The 20,314-nt window shown below is 46.5% G+C and overlaps 1 protein-coding gene across 2 annotated transcripts in view; it reads left to right on the top strand.

Annotated features, from left to right (window-relative positions):
* SLC6A11 (solute carrier family 6 member 11) overlaps window positions 1-20,314 on the top strand; it is a 122,040-nt gene that overhangs the window by 91,034 nt on the left and 10,692 nt on the right. For both annotated transcript variants that reach the window (XM_023218438.2, XM_023218439.2), the window contains 3 exons: window positions 3,547-3,650; window positions 9,772-9,896; window positions 17,429-17,541. In XM_023218438.2, coding sequence (XP_023074206.2) covers window positions 3,547-3,650; window positions 9,772-9,896; window positions 17,429-17,541 — 342 coding nt within the window. The remainder of the gene's footprint in view (window positions 1-3,546; window positions 3,651-9,771; window positions 9,897-17,428; window positions 17,542-20,314) is intronic.

Genomic DNA, 20,314 nt, shown 5'->3' with positions numbered 1-20,314 from the left:
GGTGTGCCTTCTCCAGGCAGCCTTCTCTGATTGCCTTAGCACAAGTTTCTCTTTCCCCCCATCTGTCTTCTTCTAGCTACTGGGCACCTTGTTTTGTGAATGTTTTATCTCACCTGAGGACAGAGATGGAGTGCTATGTAAAACTGAGTGGTACATCTTTCAGAGTCTGACACAGGGCTCTGCACAGTATACAGGTGAATGAACTCAGTGAATGCTGGTCCATCAGTAATTCGGGTTTGATTAGAGGATTTGGGCTAATACCCTCTGGGTTTTTCTAAGAGCTAAATGTTGCTATTAGCTTCAGTTTGAAGTGAGAACAATTCAATTCAACATGACTTAAATAAAAGACGAATCTATAGGCCTCTGAAATGAAATGTTCTAGGATAGGTCTGATTTCAGGTCTGATCCAGGGACTCAAGTCATGTGCTAATATTGGTCTGCCTTTGCTCTAGACTCTGCTTTCCTGTGTGTTGGCTTTAATTCTCAGGTAGACTCTTCCTTCATGGCCAGTGATGCCCCCAGCAGTTACAAGCTTAACATCCCCAGAAAAAAAAAAAAAAAAAAGTGTCCCATTGACTTGCCTTGCATCATATGCTTGTCTATGAACCAGTCACTGTGGCCAAGAGAAATCCTTGGATTGGCCAAGCCTGGGTCATGTGGCCAGCCCTGAATCTACCTCTGAGTGGAGAAGAGGTAGCTTTCCAAAGTAAAATTGAGGTACTGTTACCCAAAAAGGAAAGATGGATGCTAAGTAGGCAAAAACAGCAGATGTCCATTTCAGTGATGGGCCCAAAGAGCAAATTGAAAAAACAAACAAACAAACAAACCTGCAAGTGAAAATCATTGGTTTGGGGGACATATCTTTGGGGCTTGTGGGTCAAAAGCTTTCTTTGGTGTTGCCTAACTCACAGAGCATTTATTTACCATGTTAGGCAGAGGGCCCACTCCAATGAGTGGTGGGATTCAGTCAGGATTGGGGAGCGGCTCTCCCACAAGTCTGAGGGCTTTGCTCACTCTGACCTGCACACTCTGACCCAGGGCAGTGGAGAAAGGACACCCAGTTTGTGGCAGCATTAACAAGTGTGGTGGATTGAAGGCCCAGTGTCTGGTCAGGCACTGAGTAGCTCTGTGAGTTGCCACTGGGATTTAGCCTCCCATTTCATGGGTCAGCAGCTGCACTGCTTTTTGCTTCCCCATGTGGCTCACTGACCTTTCTAAGCAGAACAGGCAATCCACTGAGGTAGCAAATAGGGAAACTAAGACAAAGCAGGAGGAATTAAAAATACAACCATTTCTTCTCAAGTCTTTAACACTTTTTCTCCACTGGACCCTTCCTACCAACGTTTAAGCATCCTTAGGCTTCTACCATTTCCAAAAACCTTCCCCAAATTGTATTTACCCTTTTACTACCAGCCTATCTCACACCCCCGCTCACAGCAAAATGTCTGGAGTTTGTTCTTGTATATCCTCTTTCCAGCTTCTCCTACCCCATCTCGGCACACTCTGGTCTGCTGGCACTACCTGCCTCTCCCTGCCCTTGCACTTCATGAAAGAGCTCTCCCTCAGTTCCTCACAGAGCTCCAAGACCCTAAACCCAGTGAGCCTTTTGTTAGAGGAGAAAAAAATACACTTATTTCTCAGGTTCAGAGGCAGCATTATGATCTTCCATTTTAATAGGCAATTTGTTGAATGACTTAACACAGTTGAGCAGACCCACAATAGAATGACTTGTACCGTGTAATCCAGTTCTGAAGAGGGAGAAAATACCGATACTTTGCCTGGAAAGGAAAGAGTTCTGGGGTCCACTGGGCATGAGTATTTTCTTTGAATCTTTAAAGTGCTACCACATGGAGGAGAGGAATGTGGTCTGGGTGCCCCCAGAACGAGGAACACAGGAAGAGAGTTCATCTTATCTTAAAAAATGTTCTAGTAGTCAGAGGTCTCTGAAGAAGAAAGGGTCTGTGTCAGGAGATAGTGAGCTCCCTGTCACTGGTGGTAAGCAAGCAGAGACTATTCTGTCAGAAGAACTCAGAAGAGAGTTCTGTGTTGAATGAGAGGTTACACCAGAGGCCTTCTGAGGCTGATTCCATGTTGGAAATTGTGGGACTGAATGAGCACACATCTCTAGAGGCAGACCTTCATGGACTTGCACCTGCCATTTCCCAGCTGTGTGGTTTGGGCACCTTACAGCTGAGGAGACTCTGTTCCTCAGTCTCCTCAGCTGTAAAAGGGGGCCAATAATAGCACCTACCACATAAGGTTGCTGTGATTTTTTTTTCTTTTTTCTTTTTTCTTTTTTGAGACAGAGTCTTGCTCTGTCATACAGGCTGGAGTGCAGTGGTGTGATCTAGGCTCACTGTAACCTTCGCCTCCCAGTTCAAGCAATTCTCGTGCCTCAGCCTCCCATGTAGCTGGGATTATAGGTGCCCGTCACAATGCCCGGCTAATTTTTGTGTTTTTAGTAGAGACAGGGTTTCACCATGTTGGCCAGGCTGCTGTCAAACTCCTAACCCTAGGTGATCCACTCGCCTCAGCCTCCCAAAGCGCTGGGATTATAGGCATGAGCCACCCACCGTGCCCTGCCGGGTTGCTGTGAATATTCAGTAATCCATGAAGGGCAGTAATGCATGGTGCCTGTACATTGAGAGGTCAGTAAGTGTTTCCTGTTTTGTATGTTTAGTGCCAGCCCTGTTCTCTAGATGGCATTTGATACCTAAGCATGAGTCTCATCAGCTGCATTTGGATTTGAGCTCTGGATTTTCCTTGGCAACTTCTAGGGACTGGGCTCAAAGGGAGCCTGGGGAAAGTGTTCGAGAAGCCACTGTCATTTCCGTTGTGCATGTCATGCTGTCCACAGCAGTTTTTATCAAAAAGGAGCTGGGGACTAAGAAAGTAGTTATCTTGTGTACCATGTAGGAAGCCGAGAGGGGGGAATCTGTTCTGAAAGGGAGAAGGACATGGTGGGCCTCCCTCAGCCCTCCTCTCCCTGCCACCTTTTAGGCTGAGGTCAGCTATGCAAATGTATCATCCTGGACAGAATCTTATGACACTTTTCTCATGGTGGCCTTAATCACAAGGAAAAGGAAACATTCGTTTTACCTTAAACATGACTTACCTTGCAAGCAGGCACTAGATCCCAGGGGCTCGTGGTCCTTATTGCATGAATCCTTGCAACAGTCCTGATAGGGAAGTTTCTTCCCTACTTTGCTGATAAGGAAACTAAGCCTCAGAGAGATTAAGTAACTTGTCCAGGGTCACACAGCTGAGGCTGGGGTCCTAAGCATTCAAGTTCTTGCTATTCACTGAGCTGTTATTCATAACGTCTGGCAAATTCCCAAATTAATTGAGGACATTTACACTTGATCATGTGGTGCCCAAGAATAGAACTCTTATAAAGGGGGTCCTGGGTAGGTTAGGAAGTTTAATTATCCATTGTGGAGTTTTTCTGAAGGGTAGAGTGTGGGTGGGGGATTTCAGAGACCAGGGCCACCCTCTCACCACACATCTGACTTCTGTTTATGCCATCATCTTTGTGCCTTCCTACAGGTCTGGGTAGATGCTGGAACGCAGATCTTTTTCTCCTATGCCATTTGCCTGGGCTGTCTGACCGCTCTGGGAAGTTATAACAATTATAACAACAACTGCTACAGGTGAGCATTTCCCTGGGCCCTGCCAGCTCTCCACCAAACCCTCAGAGCCCTCTAACCTGCCAGGCTAGTTTATGTTTGTCTGCCCACCTTGCAGGGCCCCAGGAGGAGACAGATAGGCTGTTTGTTGACCTCCCACTACCCAAGGGTCAAAGAGTGGGCCACCAAGGAGCTAGGAGAATAACAAATGTAACCAGAGTCTCTCTCAGGCTTCAATACCAATCCCCCGCCACCACCAGCATCTCATTCAGGTCTCAGTGCCACCTCGTATGGGTAAAGACATATCCCAGGGTGGATAAGTGACTTGCCTGAGTCACAGAGCTAGTACATACACCAAGGGCCTTGTTCTCCCACCTACTATTTAGAAACCTGCTTCCTGCCCCTTCATACTTGACTGTAGGGTCCTCTTCTGCCCCACCTGGGGCCAGTGCCCCACCTTGCCCCTCAGCCTAACATGTCTCTTTGGCCTCCTGTAGATGGCTGCACCAGGGCTGGGAGGGAGTTCAGGTGAGGAGGTGAGCCCCAGGCTGTCTGACCCTTGGCTGCCTGGCCTCTTATGCCTGCAGCTTGAGTTCTACAGCAAGGCTGACACCCGTGGAGGGCAGAAGACCTGCCCAAGGTCACCCAGCAGTGTGTGGTGGAAGTGCTGGTCTAGGATGATGGTCAGTCTGTTGACGTTTCAGTCTGTTGGGGTCTCGGCACCCCTGAACTCAGTGCCTGGTACACAATAGGCTAATATTTCATGGTAGATGGACAGCACATCTCTTCCTTAGAGTCTAAGAGCTCCATAAGCAGGGATAAGACCATGGAATGACAGTGCAAAAATCCCTTATCACAGAGTAGTGGAGAAAGGAAGGAAGGTTTTTTGTTGTTGTTGTTGTTGTTGTTGTTTTTTAACAAATGGTTCTGAGATAGGATAAGTATTTTGGGGAAGTCATCAAATTAGATTCTCATATATCATCTCACCTTTCTACCATAATAAATGTCAGATTGATTAAAGAGTTAAACATTTTTTGAAAGAAAACCATCCTGTAAGTAGGAATGAAATACTGATTTCAGAATGGGAAAAGATGTAGAAAACATCAAAAATAATTAAAGAAATCACAAAAGAACTAAGTGATAGATTGGTCCACATAAATATGGAGAACTTCTAAATTTCTGGAAGGAAACACAGAAACTATTCAAAGTAGCCACCTCCATAATGTGAGACTGGGAAGTCAGAGGTGGGGAGGTAGGCTTTTCCCACTTCTACCATCTATACAGCTTAAATGGGTTTGTTTTGTTTAGTTTCTTTTGTTTAACTCTGAGTACATATTGCTTTTATAATTGTTTTAAAAATTGTTAATACAAATATCATCTATGTTATTTTATTTCCAAATATGAGAATTTTCTGTAAGATTAACAAGCATTCCCACAATGTACGATACTCAAGGGGTTTATATCCACAACATATGAATAATACAAGCAGATCTATAGGAAAAATACTAAAATACCAGTAGGAAAACAAGCAACACACTCTTTTTTTCTTTTGGAGATGGAGTCTCGCTCTGTCGCCCAGGCTGGACTGCAGTGCCGTGATTTCGGCTCCCTGCAAGCTCCGCCTCCCGGGTTCATGCCATTCTCCTGCCTCAGCCTCCCCAAGCATCTGGGACTACAGGCGCCCGCCACCGCGCCCAGCTAATTTTTTGTATATTTCATAGAGACGGGGTTTCACTGTTAGCCAGGATGGTCTCGATCTCCTGACCTTGTGATCCGCCCGCCTCGGCCTCCCAAAGTGCTGGGATTACAGGCGTGAGCCACGGCGCCCAGCCAACACACTCTTAAAATATTGAGAGTGTTTTTCCCAAGTCCTGTTCAGCATAGGTGAGGGTAGGTGAGCAGGTTGTGCCATATGCCTGCTGGTGGGACAGGAACTTGGAATTAACCACCACATCACTGGGTCATCGTGTGGCCCGAGTGGCACCGTGCATTTGAAATAACTTTTATCAGTGACAGTGTCCCTCCCACATTACCCCAACTTTGAGACAGGGAAAGTGAAGCTGGTGGAGGCGGTACCTTGCTAGACATGGCAGGGCCTGGACTCTGACTGGGGTCTCTCAGTGTCCATCCTGGCCTCCCCACTACATCCTTTCTGAGAGCTAGCTTAGCGGTCACAGTATGAACTCACTTGTTAAATCGGCAGTGTTTGCTGTGTGTCTACTAAGTGCGAGGCCCTGGAGTCGGTGCCATGGGAGATGCAGACAGCAGTGGTGCAGCCTATAGAGTTTGTAATTTGGGGAAATCAAGACAATGGGGAAGTTAATATGGGCAGGTCCAGCATGCTGAAAAGAGAAGCTATTGTAGAATCCAGTGTGACATCAGGCCGCCGTGAGTTCTGCTTCTCGGGTTTTTTGGATGAGAGGTATTTGGGTGACCGGATGACGACGAGATGCTGGAGACAGTCAGAACAGGCTGTCCAGGAGAAGGCGTCTAGGTTTTGTGGAGGATGTGGGCATGGGGGATGAGAAGTGAAGCACTTTGTCAGCCATGATGAAAATGTTAATTATAGACAGGAAGAAAGAGGCACCCAGATAGGAAGAACAGCACATGCAGGCTTCCGGGTTGGGCCAAGTCTGACCCCCTTGGGATACCAGAGAGGGCTACTGTCTGTGTACAGTATCACCCCATCAGTAGCTTACAGTCAGCATGGGGACCTCTGTGCTGGGACCTTCAGAGATCACTTGGTCACTGTCCTCTCCAGCTAGGCCGTCAGCACCATGAGGACGTAGGCTACATGTTCTTGTTCTCTGCTGCATCCCTTGTACTTAGTTTAGTGCTGGCTTCTATGCAGGGAAGTCGGAACAAAATCACCCCATTACACAAGCAAGGAGACAGCGGCCCGTGGAGCTCAAGTCCCTTGCTCCTGTTTACATTGCCAGAGCTGGAGCGTGGCTTTTCACCTGAGTCTTCCTGGCTCCTGCACCCCCATTCCTCACTACCAGGGATGGCCAGCTGTTTCCCAACTGCTGGAGTTGAAGAGGGTTTGGTCAAAAGCACTTTGTCTCCAGCCTGTGTCTTGGGGCAATGGCAGTTTCATTCCCCAAGGAGTGTGTGGATGATGTGTGCTGTCAGCCGTGAGTCCCTTCTGCTTCCCCCTCCAGCAGACAGGGTTTTATTCCATCTCTCCCATCAGCAGAAGAAAGCAAATCCCCTGGGTGGCAATGCAAAATCAGAAGGTTCATTTTATTTCCTTTTTCAAATTGTTCTGCAAGTGGGTCTTCTCAACTCCAATGGAGTAAATTAGTACCCTCTCTCCTGACAGCACAATAGCTTCTGGAGGTCTTAAAAGCCCAGTTCAGCACCTGCTGACTTCAAAGCACTGTTACATAAGCCTTTTACCTTGACGTGGGAGCTGGGGAAGGAATTAGAGGGCTGGAAATGGAGCAAGCCGGGCAGGGAAAATCCTCACTTCCGAAGACACCACTAAGCTCTGTCTGCTTGAAGGGGTGGGTGTTCTAGGGACTGGAGGGGAGGAGGGACAGGTCATGCATGGGGCTGGAAGGGACCTGAGGTCCCTAAACAGCTTCTCTGTCTCTCCTTCTGTCTCTCCCTAATGTGAGAAAGTCACTCAACAGACCTGTGCAGGAAGATGGGAATTTTTTAACAAGGGACATTTGTTTTTCAACACCTGTGTGGATGCCCAGAGACATTTTTTTAAAGTCAGGATTTGTTCGTCATAATTTTTAGGGTGCGTCATTTTTGTTTAGCTCCTAGCAAAAGCATGGGCTTTGATCTATTTGACTCATCTCCCCCAGCCTCAGGATTCAGTGAAACATAGCCCAGGGCTGGCACACTGCAGGTCCTGAGAGCATCACGTGGGAGAATTTCAGAATGGAGAGGCTATAGGCAAAAGCTTTCCTCCCTGGTATCATCCAATGTCCACTGCTTGATAAGTCAGGGCCATTTTGCCTCAGACTTCAGGAAACAGGCACAAGGAGCAGATGTATCCCAACCTTAGGAATAACTCTGCCCTTACCTGGGCATAGCTGAATTTCTTTTTGAGCAGAGGTAAATCAGACTTGCAGATGAAGTCCCCAGTTATACCAGCCCAGCCAGCATTCACAGTGCCAGAAGAGTTATTTAAAGGGACATGTATCAGTCATCCATGGCCACAATACTGCTATGTAACAAACAACCCCAGCACACAGGGGCTGACCACAGCGAACGCTTGCTTGTATTGCTCACAAGTCTGCTGGTCAGCTGGGGAGACTCTCTTGCAGGCTATGGATTGAAAGACCCTGGGTTTGGCTCCAAAGTCCAAGCCAGGCTCAAGTCAGCTCCACGTGGGTACATTCTGGGGTCCAGGCTAAAGGGATAGCAGCTCCCCTGGGGAAGTTCTCATGGAAAATCACAGAAATGATATAGGACAAATCCAATCATGCAAGCACATCTCAAGCCTCTGTTTATGTCACATCTGCTAACATCCTGTTGTCCAAAGCAAGTCATGTGGCTAAGCCGAAAGTCAGTGAAGGCAGGGAAATATACTTCACTCCAAGGAAGAAGGTTGTGAGACTGAGTCCTTGCGGAAAAATGATTTGATCTAGTGCAAGGCCAAGAAATTCTGTTATCCAAACACCTTGTATAGCCAGTGAGATCAGGTTCGAAGAAAAAATATTGCAGGTAGAATTGGAACCCAAGGCTCTTGACCACCAGTTCAATGCTCTCTCTACTCTGCCCTTGATTCCTAGGGTCATTGCAAGGCAACAGGGTGTTACAACCACCAACAATGTTAATGTAAGCTTTGGTTGCATTATAAAAAGTATGATGTCAGGAGAAGAGGAGGTGAGAGTCCTGCTGTGTTGTCGAGACTAGTTCTGGATGTGACAATTGAGGAGGGACTGGATAAGCTGGAGTGTATTACAGATTTCAAGCAAAATAAGGAATTGATAAGGGAACCGGAATGTTTAACGGAGAACAAAAAACCCAAGGGGCTATAGGGCCATTATCTTCAGATCTGCCAAGCCTGAAGGAACTCCAGACTGTTTTGGAGGGTAAAGCTAACTTTATCAGAGATTTCAAGCATGGGTGAATACAATATGAGAAAGTTCTTAGCACTCTAAGCAGTAACAAGGAGAGAGTACTACTGGAAAAAATGACCAGCTCCTCATTCCTGGGTGTGCAAGCAGAGGTCAGCCGGCCACCCGCAGGGATGCTATGGAGGCTAGTCATGCCTCTGGCAGGAGGTTGAACAAGGTCACCTGGTAGCTCCTCCCCTATAAAATGGGGTATTAACATGGATTGTATGCGTAAGTCTCAGTCCAGGCACTGCAGTGGTTGAGATTCTAAGGGCTAACTTCCTGACTTGGTAATTTTAGGATGCCAAGCCTGAGGCAGGACCAGCCGGGACTCAAGGGTACCGTCTTCATCTTGACAAAGTTCCATTGTTTCTAGTCTGATTTCTCCTGGGTCATGGCTTTATGCTGGTGCTTCTTAGCTGGTGAGTCCCCCCTCCCAAGAGCAGGGGACAGTCACTGTTCTAATAAACCTCTCCATGCAAGGGTCCAACCTGGAAGGGGCTGCTCCCTCGCAGCAGCAGAGCAGAGACAGACTGAGGTCTGGCAGACGCTGCTCCAGTGAACAGCTTGGCCAGGATGAATGTCACCATAAAGCCTCTCCCCAGGAGGCTGCCGGAGCTTCAGGTGCAAGGCCCATGGTTGCTCCCCTGGCTGAGAAGCCCCCATTTCTCCCATGGAGGCTTCTCCTGCCCTCTTTGCTTTGAGCTCCCAGGAATACTTTCCCAGGCTTTCTCTCCTACCAGGGACTTGGAGGAGTGTCGGTGTGTTTCGGAGTATTTTCTCATTAGTTCTGCATTTTCCCACGTGCCAGCCTCCCTTCCCACGCTGACTCCATATTTCTGATTCCTGACCTACCTTATCTTCTAGAAATTCAGGAGAAGCTGTGTGACCGTGGGCCAGCCACCTAACCTCTCTGAACCATGAGTGCTCCATCGGAAAAATGGAGCTGCCTGTGCCCGCACTTCTCTGCCTGCCCCACAGGACAACCAGGGTGCTCGGGTGGAGAACGTTCGAGCTGTGCACCGGTTCCGCCCACTCTGACCCTAGTGCCTCTCACTGCTTCCCCACAGGGACTGCATCATGCTCTGTTGCCTGAACAGTGGCACCAGCTTTGTGGCTGGATTTGCCATCTTCTCAGTCCTGGGTTTTATGGCGTACGAGCAGGGAGTACCCATTGCTGAGGTGGCAGAGTCAGGTAAGTTCGCCAAAGGAGGGGATAGAAAAGGCGGCGAGGGAGGCTGGGAGTGATGGTCATCATGGAAACGCCATCTTCCTCTTTGGCTCACACATCTGGATTCGGGCCTCAGAAAGGGGCCTCACCATTCATCCACAATCCAGGATCCTGGGAATTACCGAGGAGGAAAGCCTCGACACCTCCTCCCTCCCGAATCCAAGGCATCCCCAAGTTTTGTAGATGCTGTCACCCACTTCATTCATTTCTCCCAAGCTCCACTGTCTCCCCACTAGCCCGGGCCACCATCACTGCTCACCCGGATGGCTCAGAAACCTTTCACTGGACTCTGCCTCTGCTATTGTCACTTCCACTTCGTGCTCTATCCTGCAGAGGGATTTCTTTTTTTTTTTTTTTCAAAATGCGAATCTGAACATGTCTTCTCTGATGAAAAGCCTTGCCTGGCTTCTCATAGTGCTAGACTCAGCATGGCCACAAGGCCCTGTGTTGCCTGGCCCCTGTGGCCTCACCAGCCTCACCACCCACCATTCTCCCATGCTCACTCTGCCCCACCACAGTGGTCTGCTTCACTTCTGCAAGTTAACTCTCTCCTCCTCCCTCAGGGCCTTTGCACATGCTTCCCCTTGCTTGGAGAGCACCTCTCCCTCCCTCTCTTTCCCTGTTCTAGACACAGAAGCACCATGAGTGTGACAGCCTTGAGTAGAGATTGACATGTGTGTGGAGCAAACCCACCACGAGCAGTGTTATCATTGTTTGGGTGATTGTGCAAAATGGTGAGAAACTGTTTCCTTGATTTACATGGTATTTGAATTTCCAGAGAATTAAGTGCATATGAAAAAGTACATAGTTTGTGTTTACATGACAAACGGAGTCTAACCTCAGATCAGTATGAATAGGTTTTTCACCTACAAGCATGTCCAGTGGGACATTTTTTTTAAGAGCAGCACAGGCCATCTGGCCTCCCTGGCCTCCATCTACTCAAGGCCAGTCCTGCCCCCACTCATTGTGGCAACTGACCCACCTCCCTCTTGAGCCCCGGTCCAGTGTGTGACTGTTTAGGTTTGGCCTGTGCGGTCAGGGAAGCACCCCTCTGACCCACCAAGACCGGCAGGCCACGGGGTGTGGATGTCAAAGGAGGCAGCTGATCAGCAAGCTCTGCTCCATGGCTACTCAGAGTCCACCTTGCTCTTGGTCATGTTTATCAGAAATGCAGGGGCCCTGCTGAAATCAGGGGTACAAGCTAGACCACAGAATATGAGTACGATCAAAGCTCTCAATCGCTGGGCACCTACTCATTGGACAGGAACTGTTCCACACATCATCTCATAGGATGCTCAGCTCAGCCCTCTGAAGTGGCATTTTTGCTACCCCCATTTTACAGATGAGAGAAAACTGAGGCTCAGGGACGTGAGGCCACTTAACTAAGGACACGCAGGCTGTAAGCAAGAGAGCTGGAACTTAATCCAGGCCATCTGGCTATCAAACTCATGTACTTCCCACTCCATCCCACTATGGCCGGGTCACCTAGCCCTTCACAAAACACCTCTGCCTCTTCCTCACGTTCAACCACAGGCAGCCCTGTGAGGAGGGATCATTGCCCTCTCAACAATAGCATTGCTTACTGTGAGAATCCGTGTCCTCCTCTGAAACTCCCTCGTAGTGTTGCATAAGACAGAGTAGCCACAGCACTGTTGTTCATTTTATCATTGCTTCCGTTTTGGAGGGGAGTCCAAGAGAGGAGTAATAAGAAGAAAAAAAGCCAACTAAAATTAAATTTTGGACTTTTTCTTATTCAAACTGAAAGAATACTCATTGTGGAAAAATAGAGAAACATTAACAGAAGAAAAAAATTCAAATCCAGTGCAACACCTTGGGGTTATCCCGCTAGGATTTTTCATACATATCATACATATGTAGCTATAAGCATGATGATCAAAACTGGATGATATTATCCTTGGCATTATGTAGGCTGAGTTCTTCCATTTCTAATAAAGCATGAGGAGCTTGGCCCTCAGTAAAAACAGATTGTTATCATGAGTTGTGTGGTATTCCATTGAATTGATGCACTAGAATTGACTTTCTCTGTCCCACTTGTCAGGCTGTAAGACAGTTGTTTTTCATATACTATCTCATGAAATGCTCCTGGCACCTCTGCAACATAGGTTTTACCAGGGCCTCCACTCGTGGCTGTGCAGACTATGCCCTGCACAACTCCAGCAGGCACTATTCACACAGCAGTCCTAGCTTTTACAGTGCCTGTTACAGACGAGGACTTTGTAGCTCAGAAAGATGAAGTGGTTCATCCAAGAGCATACAGTCCATAAGCCGTGCAGCCTGGATCTGGTCTCTTCTGCCTCGCTTTCTTGTGTTGCTGTTGGCATCAAGCAGGAAAGCCTGCTCTGTGCCCCTGGTTGGGGGTGTGGATCACACCAAGACCCTCTTTAGGAGTCTGCCAATTGGAGCAAATGCAAGTTACAGCTGAATATGTAGTCACCTCACCTTTCTCAGAAGGACCTGGGCTCACTTTCAGAGGCATGATTTTTGGAAAATACTTAATTAGATGCCAGAACACTCAGTGGGATGTCCCAGAACACCTTGGAGACTGAGCCAGGGAGACAGAATGTACTTCTTGCAGGGCTCAGATTTTGTTCTGTTCTAAGCCTAGTGCCTGAGATTTGCTGACCTTCCCTGCATGTCCTGCAGTCTGTCTCTCTGATGCTGTTGCACTCAGGATGCTGTCTCCTAGGGGAGAGTTTTACACAGCTTACAGTTGGGTCTTGCTTCTTTATCTAGCCTAATAATCTCTTAACTGGAGTATGTGGTCCTTTTGTATTTTGCAATGATTGATATGGTTAGGTCCTGAGGTCTGTTTCAGGACAGAAAATGTCAGAATAATAATCAGAAGTGGAAAGTGTCACATGTGTGGTAGAAGTGCAAAGTGATATGTTATTAACTTGAATAAGTTATGATGTTTAGTCTTGGTCCAATTGCTTAGAGAAAAATAATAAGAGGTAGAACTAAAAAGCTAATAGATGAAACAAAATTGAAAATTAAAAATATTTATTAACCCAAAAGAATGCAGGAAAGTGCCACATAGTAAAACTAAACAAAATAAGCAAACAAAAACAGAAAACCAAAAAGAAAACAAATACAAAATAGTAGACTTAAATCTAACCATATTAATGCTTATATTAAATTTAAATGGACCAGATACACCAATTAAAAGGTAGAGATTATCAGACCAGAATTTTTTTAAAAAAAGACCCAACTATAAAATGTCTAAAAGAGACACACTTTAAAGACACAGATAAAGTATAAAAGAATGGGTAAAGATATACCATTCAAGCAATAAACATAAGAAAACTGGCCTGACTGTATTAGTGTTGGACAGAGTAAACTTCAAGTCAAAAAGTATTAGCAGAGATAAAGAAGAACACCTCATATTGATAAAAGGGGCAATTCATTGAGAAGACATAGCAATCCTAGTGAGTTTGTACCTGAAAGCAGAGATTTGTTATATAGGGAGCTAAAACTGATAGAACTAGAGGGGAAAATAGACAAATCCACAAACATAGTTGGAGATTTTAACACCCCTCTCTAATGATAGAACAATTATATGAAATGTCAATAAAGACACAGAGATCTGAACAATACTATCAACCACAATGACTTCACTAATATTTATCAAACAGTGCACTCAGTACTTACAGAGCACAATTCTTTTCCAGTGGACATGGAACATTCACCAGGATAGACCATATACTATGCCACAAAACAAGCATCAGTGTATCTCAAGAAATTGAAATCTATTAATATAATGCACCATGTTAATAGATCTAACAAAAAATCATAAGATTAGCTTCATCAATGCGTAAAAAACCTTTAACAAAATTTAACACCCATTTACAATATAAAATAATCAAGAAAATAGAAATTGAGGAGTACTTTTTGAAATGATGTGTGTGTAAAAGTTTTTAAAAAGCAGATATCTATAGTATCCTACCCATTATGTGAAAAAAGAAGGGGAGATGAGAAAATATGTCTACTCATTTGTGCAAAAGAAATACAGAAAGGATTAACTAGAAACAAACAGAATGGTTACCTTCAGGGATGGTCGGAAAAGGGGTGGAAAGAAGGGAGGAATGGGAATGAGGGAGGAAGAATGAGAAGGAAGCAGTGCTTCTTTGAATAGATCTTTTTTTTAATTAGCTCTGAGTCTTGGTAATGTTTCACATACCACTCAAAATAAACCATCATTTTTCTTGTAGTGGAACCCCAAATTGAATACAAATAGTAACAAATGAACTTAACTACACTACAAATGAAAAATGTCACCATGCTGAAGGGAATGGGGAAGGAAAAACTAACCTATATAACTTTGAGAAACAGCATCTTGACTGGATATTGTAAGGCTAAAGACAAAAATAACTGTATTGTGCTCCAATTAGCATAGGGGTAGCAATTCTGCAACTGTTATAAGTGTGTATATTAGGATTGAACAAATAGGTAAATATTTTATAGATAGATTTTTCACTGAGAAAGAAGTTATAAATAAGGAAAGGACAGATGCTAGAATGTCTTTTATTGGAATTGGAAGTATCAGTATATTAAAACTCATGGTTTTCATCTGTGTACAGATAGATATAGAAATATTCATGTGTATATGCATGGATAAATATACATATATTTCCTATCTTTGTGTGCTGAGAGAGCTTACAAGCAATAATACTCCATAGTTATGAGCACACCTGGGGCTCAGATCTTGGTTTCTAAACACTATTCTTCAATTTAAAACAAAAACAAAAACAGGGCTCCTTGGCAAAGCAGTTGATTTCAGGGCTAGGGCAAGACAAGGTGAAGCTAGAACATTTTTGTGATGCCAAAAAATTAGGAAGTGCTCAGAAAAAAAGGATGGAGGCATGTCAAAAAGCCATGGAAAGCAACCTGAAGGAACTCCCAATGGTCAAAACTGAAATAACTTGAACAGTAAAATAAATAATGATAGTATTGGATTGTAACCCATAGAATAAACTACCCAGGAGTCCATACTGACATATATAAATAATTGAATAAATAAATGGTGTGAAAGGACACTGTTCCTTGGAGAAGAATTATAATTAATAAATATAGAAGGAATAAGGGAAATACCAAATCACCATTAGGCAAACACCATTGTAATCATGGTTGCAGGCAAGACCCACCAATGGATGCTAAAATCAGTAGGTAAAAGTTGGAGTAGAAACAGGATATTTTCATAATCTCAAAATATTTCCCTCCAAGAGAGTTAACAATTACAAAGAGAAAAAGAGTAACGTTACAGTGGAGAAACCTAGCAGACAACAGTTTAACCTTAACCTTAAGTGATCAAAGTAAACATCACCAGTAATAATATTGATTGACATGTACCCCCTGATATAATACACCAGAAAGGACATAACATCACTGCTGTGGTTTTCTAGCCAAAAGATGTACAACCTCAGCATAAGTCATGAGCAAGTATCAGACCAACCCACATCAAGAGACATTCTGCAAAACAACAACCAGAACTCATCAAAAATGTTGAGTTTAGAAAAGACCAAAAAAAGACTAAGGGACTGCCAAAGACTGGAGAAGACTAAAGAGATACAACCACTAAACGCAATCTGGAGTTCTGAATTAAATGTTGGAACAGAAAAAAGGGGGGCAAAAGGGGAAAAACTGGCAGAATATGAATAAGATCTGTGGCTTAATGGTATTATACCAATATTAATTTACCAATTATTAAATATTGAATGCGTTCCCCTAAAATCAGAAACAAAGCAAGGATGCATGCTATCTCTGCCTCTATACCGTATAGCAATGAAGTTCCTAGAGAGTGCAATAAGGCAAGAACAATAAAAATAATTAAAGGGAAGAATAAAAATTTTCTTGACAAACATACTGACCGAGCCAAAAATCCTAAGGAAGCTACTAAAAAAGTAATAAGTGAACTCAGTGAGGTCAAAGGACAAAATAAATAAAATCTATTGTACTTCTTTACATGCTAGCAGGAAACAACTGGACAGTTTTTACTTCTGCTCTTCACAAGACACCATTAAGAAAATGAGAAGGCAAGCCACTGACTGGGAGAAAATATTTGTAATAACTCCTCTGATCAAGGATTTACATCCTAAACATATAAAGAACTCTCACAATCAAATAAAAAGGAAACAACCTAATGAAAAAAAGTGGACAAAAAAATCAAGCCATCACTTCATAAAAGAAGACATATGAACAGACAATAAACATGTGCAGATACTCAACGTCATTAGCTCGTCATTAGCTATCAGGGAAATGCAAATGAAAACTATGATATAACATCTCTCTCCCACTGTAATGACACATCTTAAAAGACTGACAATATCAAGTGTTGACAAGGATGTAGAGCCACTGGAAATTGAAAACATTGCTGGTAGTACTGTAAAATGGCACAGCTACTTTGAAAATCAGTTTGGAATTTCTTAGAACGTTAAACACGTGATTGCCATATGACCCAGCAATTCCACTTCTAGGTAGAATAGGCAAAACTAATCTGAGGATGAAAAAAAAAATTGAATTGATGGTTGCCCAAAGTGAAGATGAGGAACGGAGGCGAAGAGACAGCAGAGGGGCCCAAGGGGCCAATGGCAGTGTTCTATAGCTTGATTGCCATGGCTTGATTGTCATGGTGGTTATCTGGGTATATACACTTTTTAAAACTATTAAACTAGTGTGTGTAAATTATACCTTAATGAAGCTTCTCTTTAAAGTAAAAAATCATCAGAGTTCATGTCTGTTAAGCATTTACCTGCTTCAGTGCTTTCCATTTATTGTGTCATCTCACTGAATTAGCAAAACTAGGTAGGACTTTTTTATCCCCATTTTTCAACTAAGAAAACAGATTTGAGCCCAGGACACCCAGCTACAGAGCCTGTGCTCCTGACCACTGTGCCACAGAGCTCGACTCTCAGGTATCTGTCTGCTGACACTGATAAAGTTCATCCTGAGGACACATTAACCCAGCCCTCTTATGTGGAGCAACTAAAACAAGGGAGTGTGGACCTGGAAATGAGAGTGGAAGCCAAAGGAAGAGGCTACCAGGGTGGAAGAGCATTTCTCCAGCCTGGACCCGACCTACCACAACCACTGGGTGCCTGGTCCTTGCCTCCCCCTGGGCAGACGGAGTCAGAATCACTGGGTGGGCTTGAGAATCTGCATTTTAACAAGAAACTGCACCTTGCCCCTTGAGAACAGTAGAGACATGTCCAGAGGAAGGTCCATGGATCAGCCCAACCTAGGCTTGAATCCTTACCCTTCCAAGGCCCTTGTTTACCTCTTTCTGCTTCAACTTGCTCATTTGCAAAACGGGCATCAGAACAGCACCAACCGCCTGGGGTGGCTGGGAAACAAGTGGTTTGAGTGAGAGGCAGGCACAGTGCCTGTCGCAGAGGAGGCTCACAGTAAATGCTGGATTAAACTAGCAATGGTATGAGGGATGGGGCTCCACCCAGTGGCTTTCTCTCTCTCCCTCACTCCAGGCCCTGGCCTGGCCTTTATTGCGTACCCCAAGGCGGTCACCATGATGCCTCTCTCCCCGCTGTGGGCCACCTTGTTCTTCATGATGCTCATCTTCCTAGGCCTGGACAGCCAGGTAAGGGGCCATGGGGAGGGGGAGCCCAGGAGGGAGGGGAACCTGGGCCAGGAGGCCAGACGCCACCCTTAAGAGTGACTCCCCAGGCCCAACCACTCCCACCTGGCCCTGGCATCAGGGCCCTGCCCACCATCCCCCATTCCACCCTCCTCTTCCCTCCCAGCAACCCTTGCACCCCCCATCCACCAGGTGGGCTCCACACTTACCCACAAATGTCTGTTCCAGCCCCTCTAAGCTTTCCCAAATACTGTTTTCCTTACTGGAATTCCCAACTCTCAATTCATGTTTAGAAAAATTTGCTAAATACTTCCCTTCTGCTCAACCACTCCTGCCAACAGCACTGCCTGGCACAGCAGAAGAGAGTCTCAGAGAGTGAGTCCCGCAGCGTGCATGTCCCTGTCCCAACCCAGTCACTGAGGACACGGACACATACAAAAGCACCTCCTCTTCCTTCCTCCATCTCTGTCCTGGATGCCACCACCAGCTCTGCCCTGCCACCACCTGCCTGCCTCTGTACTTGGCCCTCCCTAGAGGCCCCTTGCCGACCTCCCTCTGCTTGGCAGCCTCCTTCCCTGGCGAAGGGGGTAGACCTGGAGCTAGTAACTCACCCATGTACTCGGTTTCCCTTTGTTGTCACATAGCGGCAGGCGCTCGCTTCCCATACTGAGCACACTCCAGCCTCCCATCCCAGGTCCCCGGCATCTTTCCCACACTATTCCCCCATCAGTCCCTGAAACCCACCCTTTGCCTGCTACTCCGCATAGCAGTTTTCCCTAGGAGCCCTGGAGAACTTCCCCCAGCCACAGCCTCCCTGCCTAGGAGACTGGGTCTTGGCCAGCCAGCGCTGTGCTGTGCAGGGGGCTCTGCAGGCAAAGCAGTCAGACACCCTGGGCCCCCAGGTGAAGTGGGGAGACACACCCAGCCCAGCCTATGGGAGTGCTGCCCTCACACATGACCTTGTGCCAGTTGAGTGACTTGGCACCCAAACCCCACAGCCAGTGTGTCAAGCCAGTCGAGTCCAATTTCTTCCCCTGAACAGTTTCCCAGAAGCTGCTGAGCCAAATCACCAGGTGTTTCTGCTGATAATCTTCCCTTATTGTTGCTGTTGCAGGCAGAGGCCTTGGAGGGATTGACAGCTTATGCGTGACAGGCCAGGCCTGCCTAGCAGAGGGAGTGGGGGGCTGGGGCCTCTGCTCGGGGAGTCCCTGGGCTGAGCTAAGCCAGCACTTGGGCCTGGGGGCCCGAGGTCTGGCACAAAAAGTGGTGGCCACTCTGCCTACCCCCATGCGTGCTGCCCTTGCTGTGTGCCTTGGATACATTCTCAGTTTATTGTCACCATAACCACACGGGCTGGGGGGGGTCCTTTCGTTGCCTCCATTTTATAGAAGAAGAAACTGAGGTTCAGAGATACTGAGTGACTTGCTCGGACGTGCACCCGGGCCTGTCTGCCTCTTGGCCTACACAGTGCAGGTGTCTCGTCAGTTTCAATCCTGGATAAACAACCTCCCTAGCATCCCATCCTCTTCCCTAGGACCTGGAGAAAGGGTAGACAGAGCCAGCCCTTGCTGCTGAGGTGGAGCAGCTGCGAGGCCACAGCCTGGGCTTGAGTCCCAGCCCCATGACTTGCGAGCTGTGTGCCTTGGGCTAGTCACCTTGCCACTCGGTGCCTCATTCCCTTTGTCTGCACAAGGAGTGTTGAAACACCTTTTCTGAGGAGGCAGAGGTAAATCAGAAAGGATTTGGAGCCAACAAATGGCTCCATGGAAGGGGTGCTTCCCAACAAGGTGGCTGGCAAAAGAACCCTTGACTCCTCCTCCCTCCCTCAAGGCAGGGCAGTGGGGTGGGTAAAGCCCAGCTCTGGAGCAAGATCGCCTCGTTCGAATCCAGGCGTTGCCACTTACCGCCTGCGTGACCTTGGGTAAATTGCGTACTCCCTCCTCTGTGCTTCTGTGTCTTCATTTACAAAAGGGGGATAATAATAGTACAGACCATGGAGAGACTACATAAATTAATGTGTGCTAACTGCCTAGAACAGAGCCTGGCACGTCGCAGGTATGATGTGTTTGCTATTATCATTACTGTCATTATTATTAATGTGGCAAACATTTCCTGAGCCTTTCTCTCCTCTGTGCCAGGGGCCCTGAGCTAGACACAGGAAACAGATAGATGACAATGATGTGGCCCCTGCCCTCCAGGATCCCACCTGCTTGTAAGGAGACAGATATAAGCAGGCAACGGCCCCCAGGGTGAGGGGTGTACTCAGGACACAGAGGAGAGGGTTGGGCTGTCCTGAGTGGGGGACAAGAGTGATCAGGAAAAGGTTCATGCAGATCTGCCCCCAGTGCCGTGAGAACCAGTTAAGGGGGCGGTTGGTATCTTTGGTTATTCAGGCTGGCTGTTAATGGGGAGGTAGGAACTGGGCAGATACCGTGTACCTGGCCCTGTGCTCAGCACGCAGGATACAGATGCTTAGTGGCTCAAACTCAGCCACTGATGCCTGCACCATTTGGCTGGGGCCCAAAGACACCCAGCAGAGACAAAGAGCTGGAAGTTGGCTCACCTCTGATTGCCCTCCACCCAACAGAGGGGCCTCATCTGCCAGAAACAAAGAGCCGGGAAGCATCCCAACCCCGGAGACCACAGAGACAGACCAGAGCCTCCCATCAGCAGAGCACGTAACTCCCACTACAGGCATAGAAACCCCAGCCTTGCCTCAAGGGCAGGGGCTGGTCTCATTTAAGTTGTCGACCCCAGCACAGAGCCCAGCACATAG

Source organism: Piliocolobus tephrosceles, chromosome 2, assembly GCF_002776525.5.
Source record: "Piliocolobus tephrosceles isolate RC106 chromosome 2, ASM277652v3, whole genome shotgun sequence".
Classification (NCBI taxonomy): Eukaryota; Metazoa; Chordata; class Mammalia; order Primates; family Cercopithecidae; genus Piliocolobus; species Piliocolobus tephrosceles.
The sequence above is the reverse complement of the archived record's forward strand: the minus strand, read 5'-3'. Positions and strand labels throughout refer to the sequence as shown.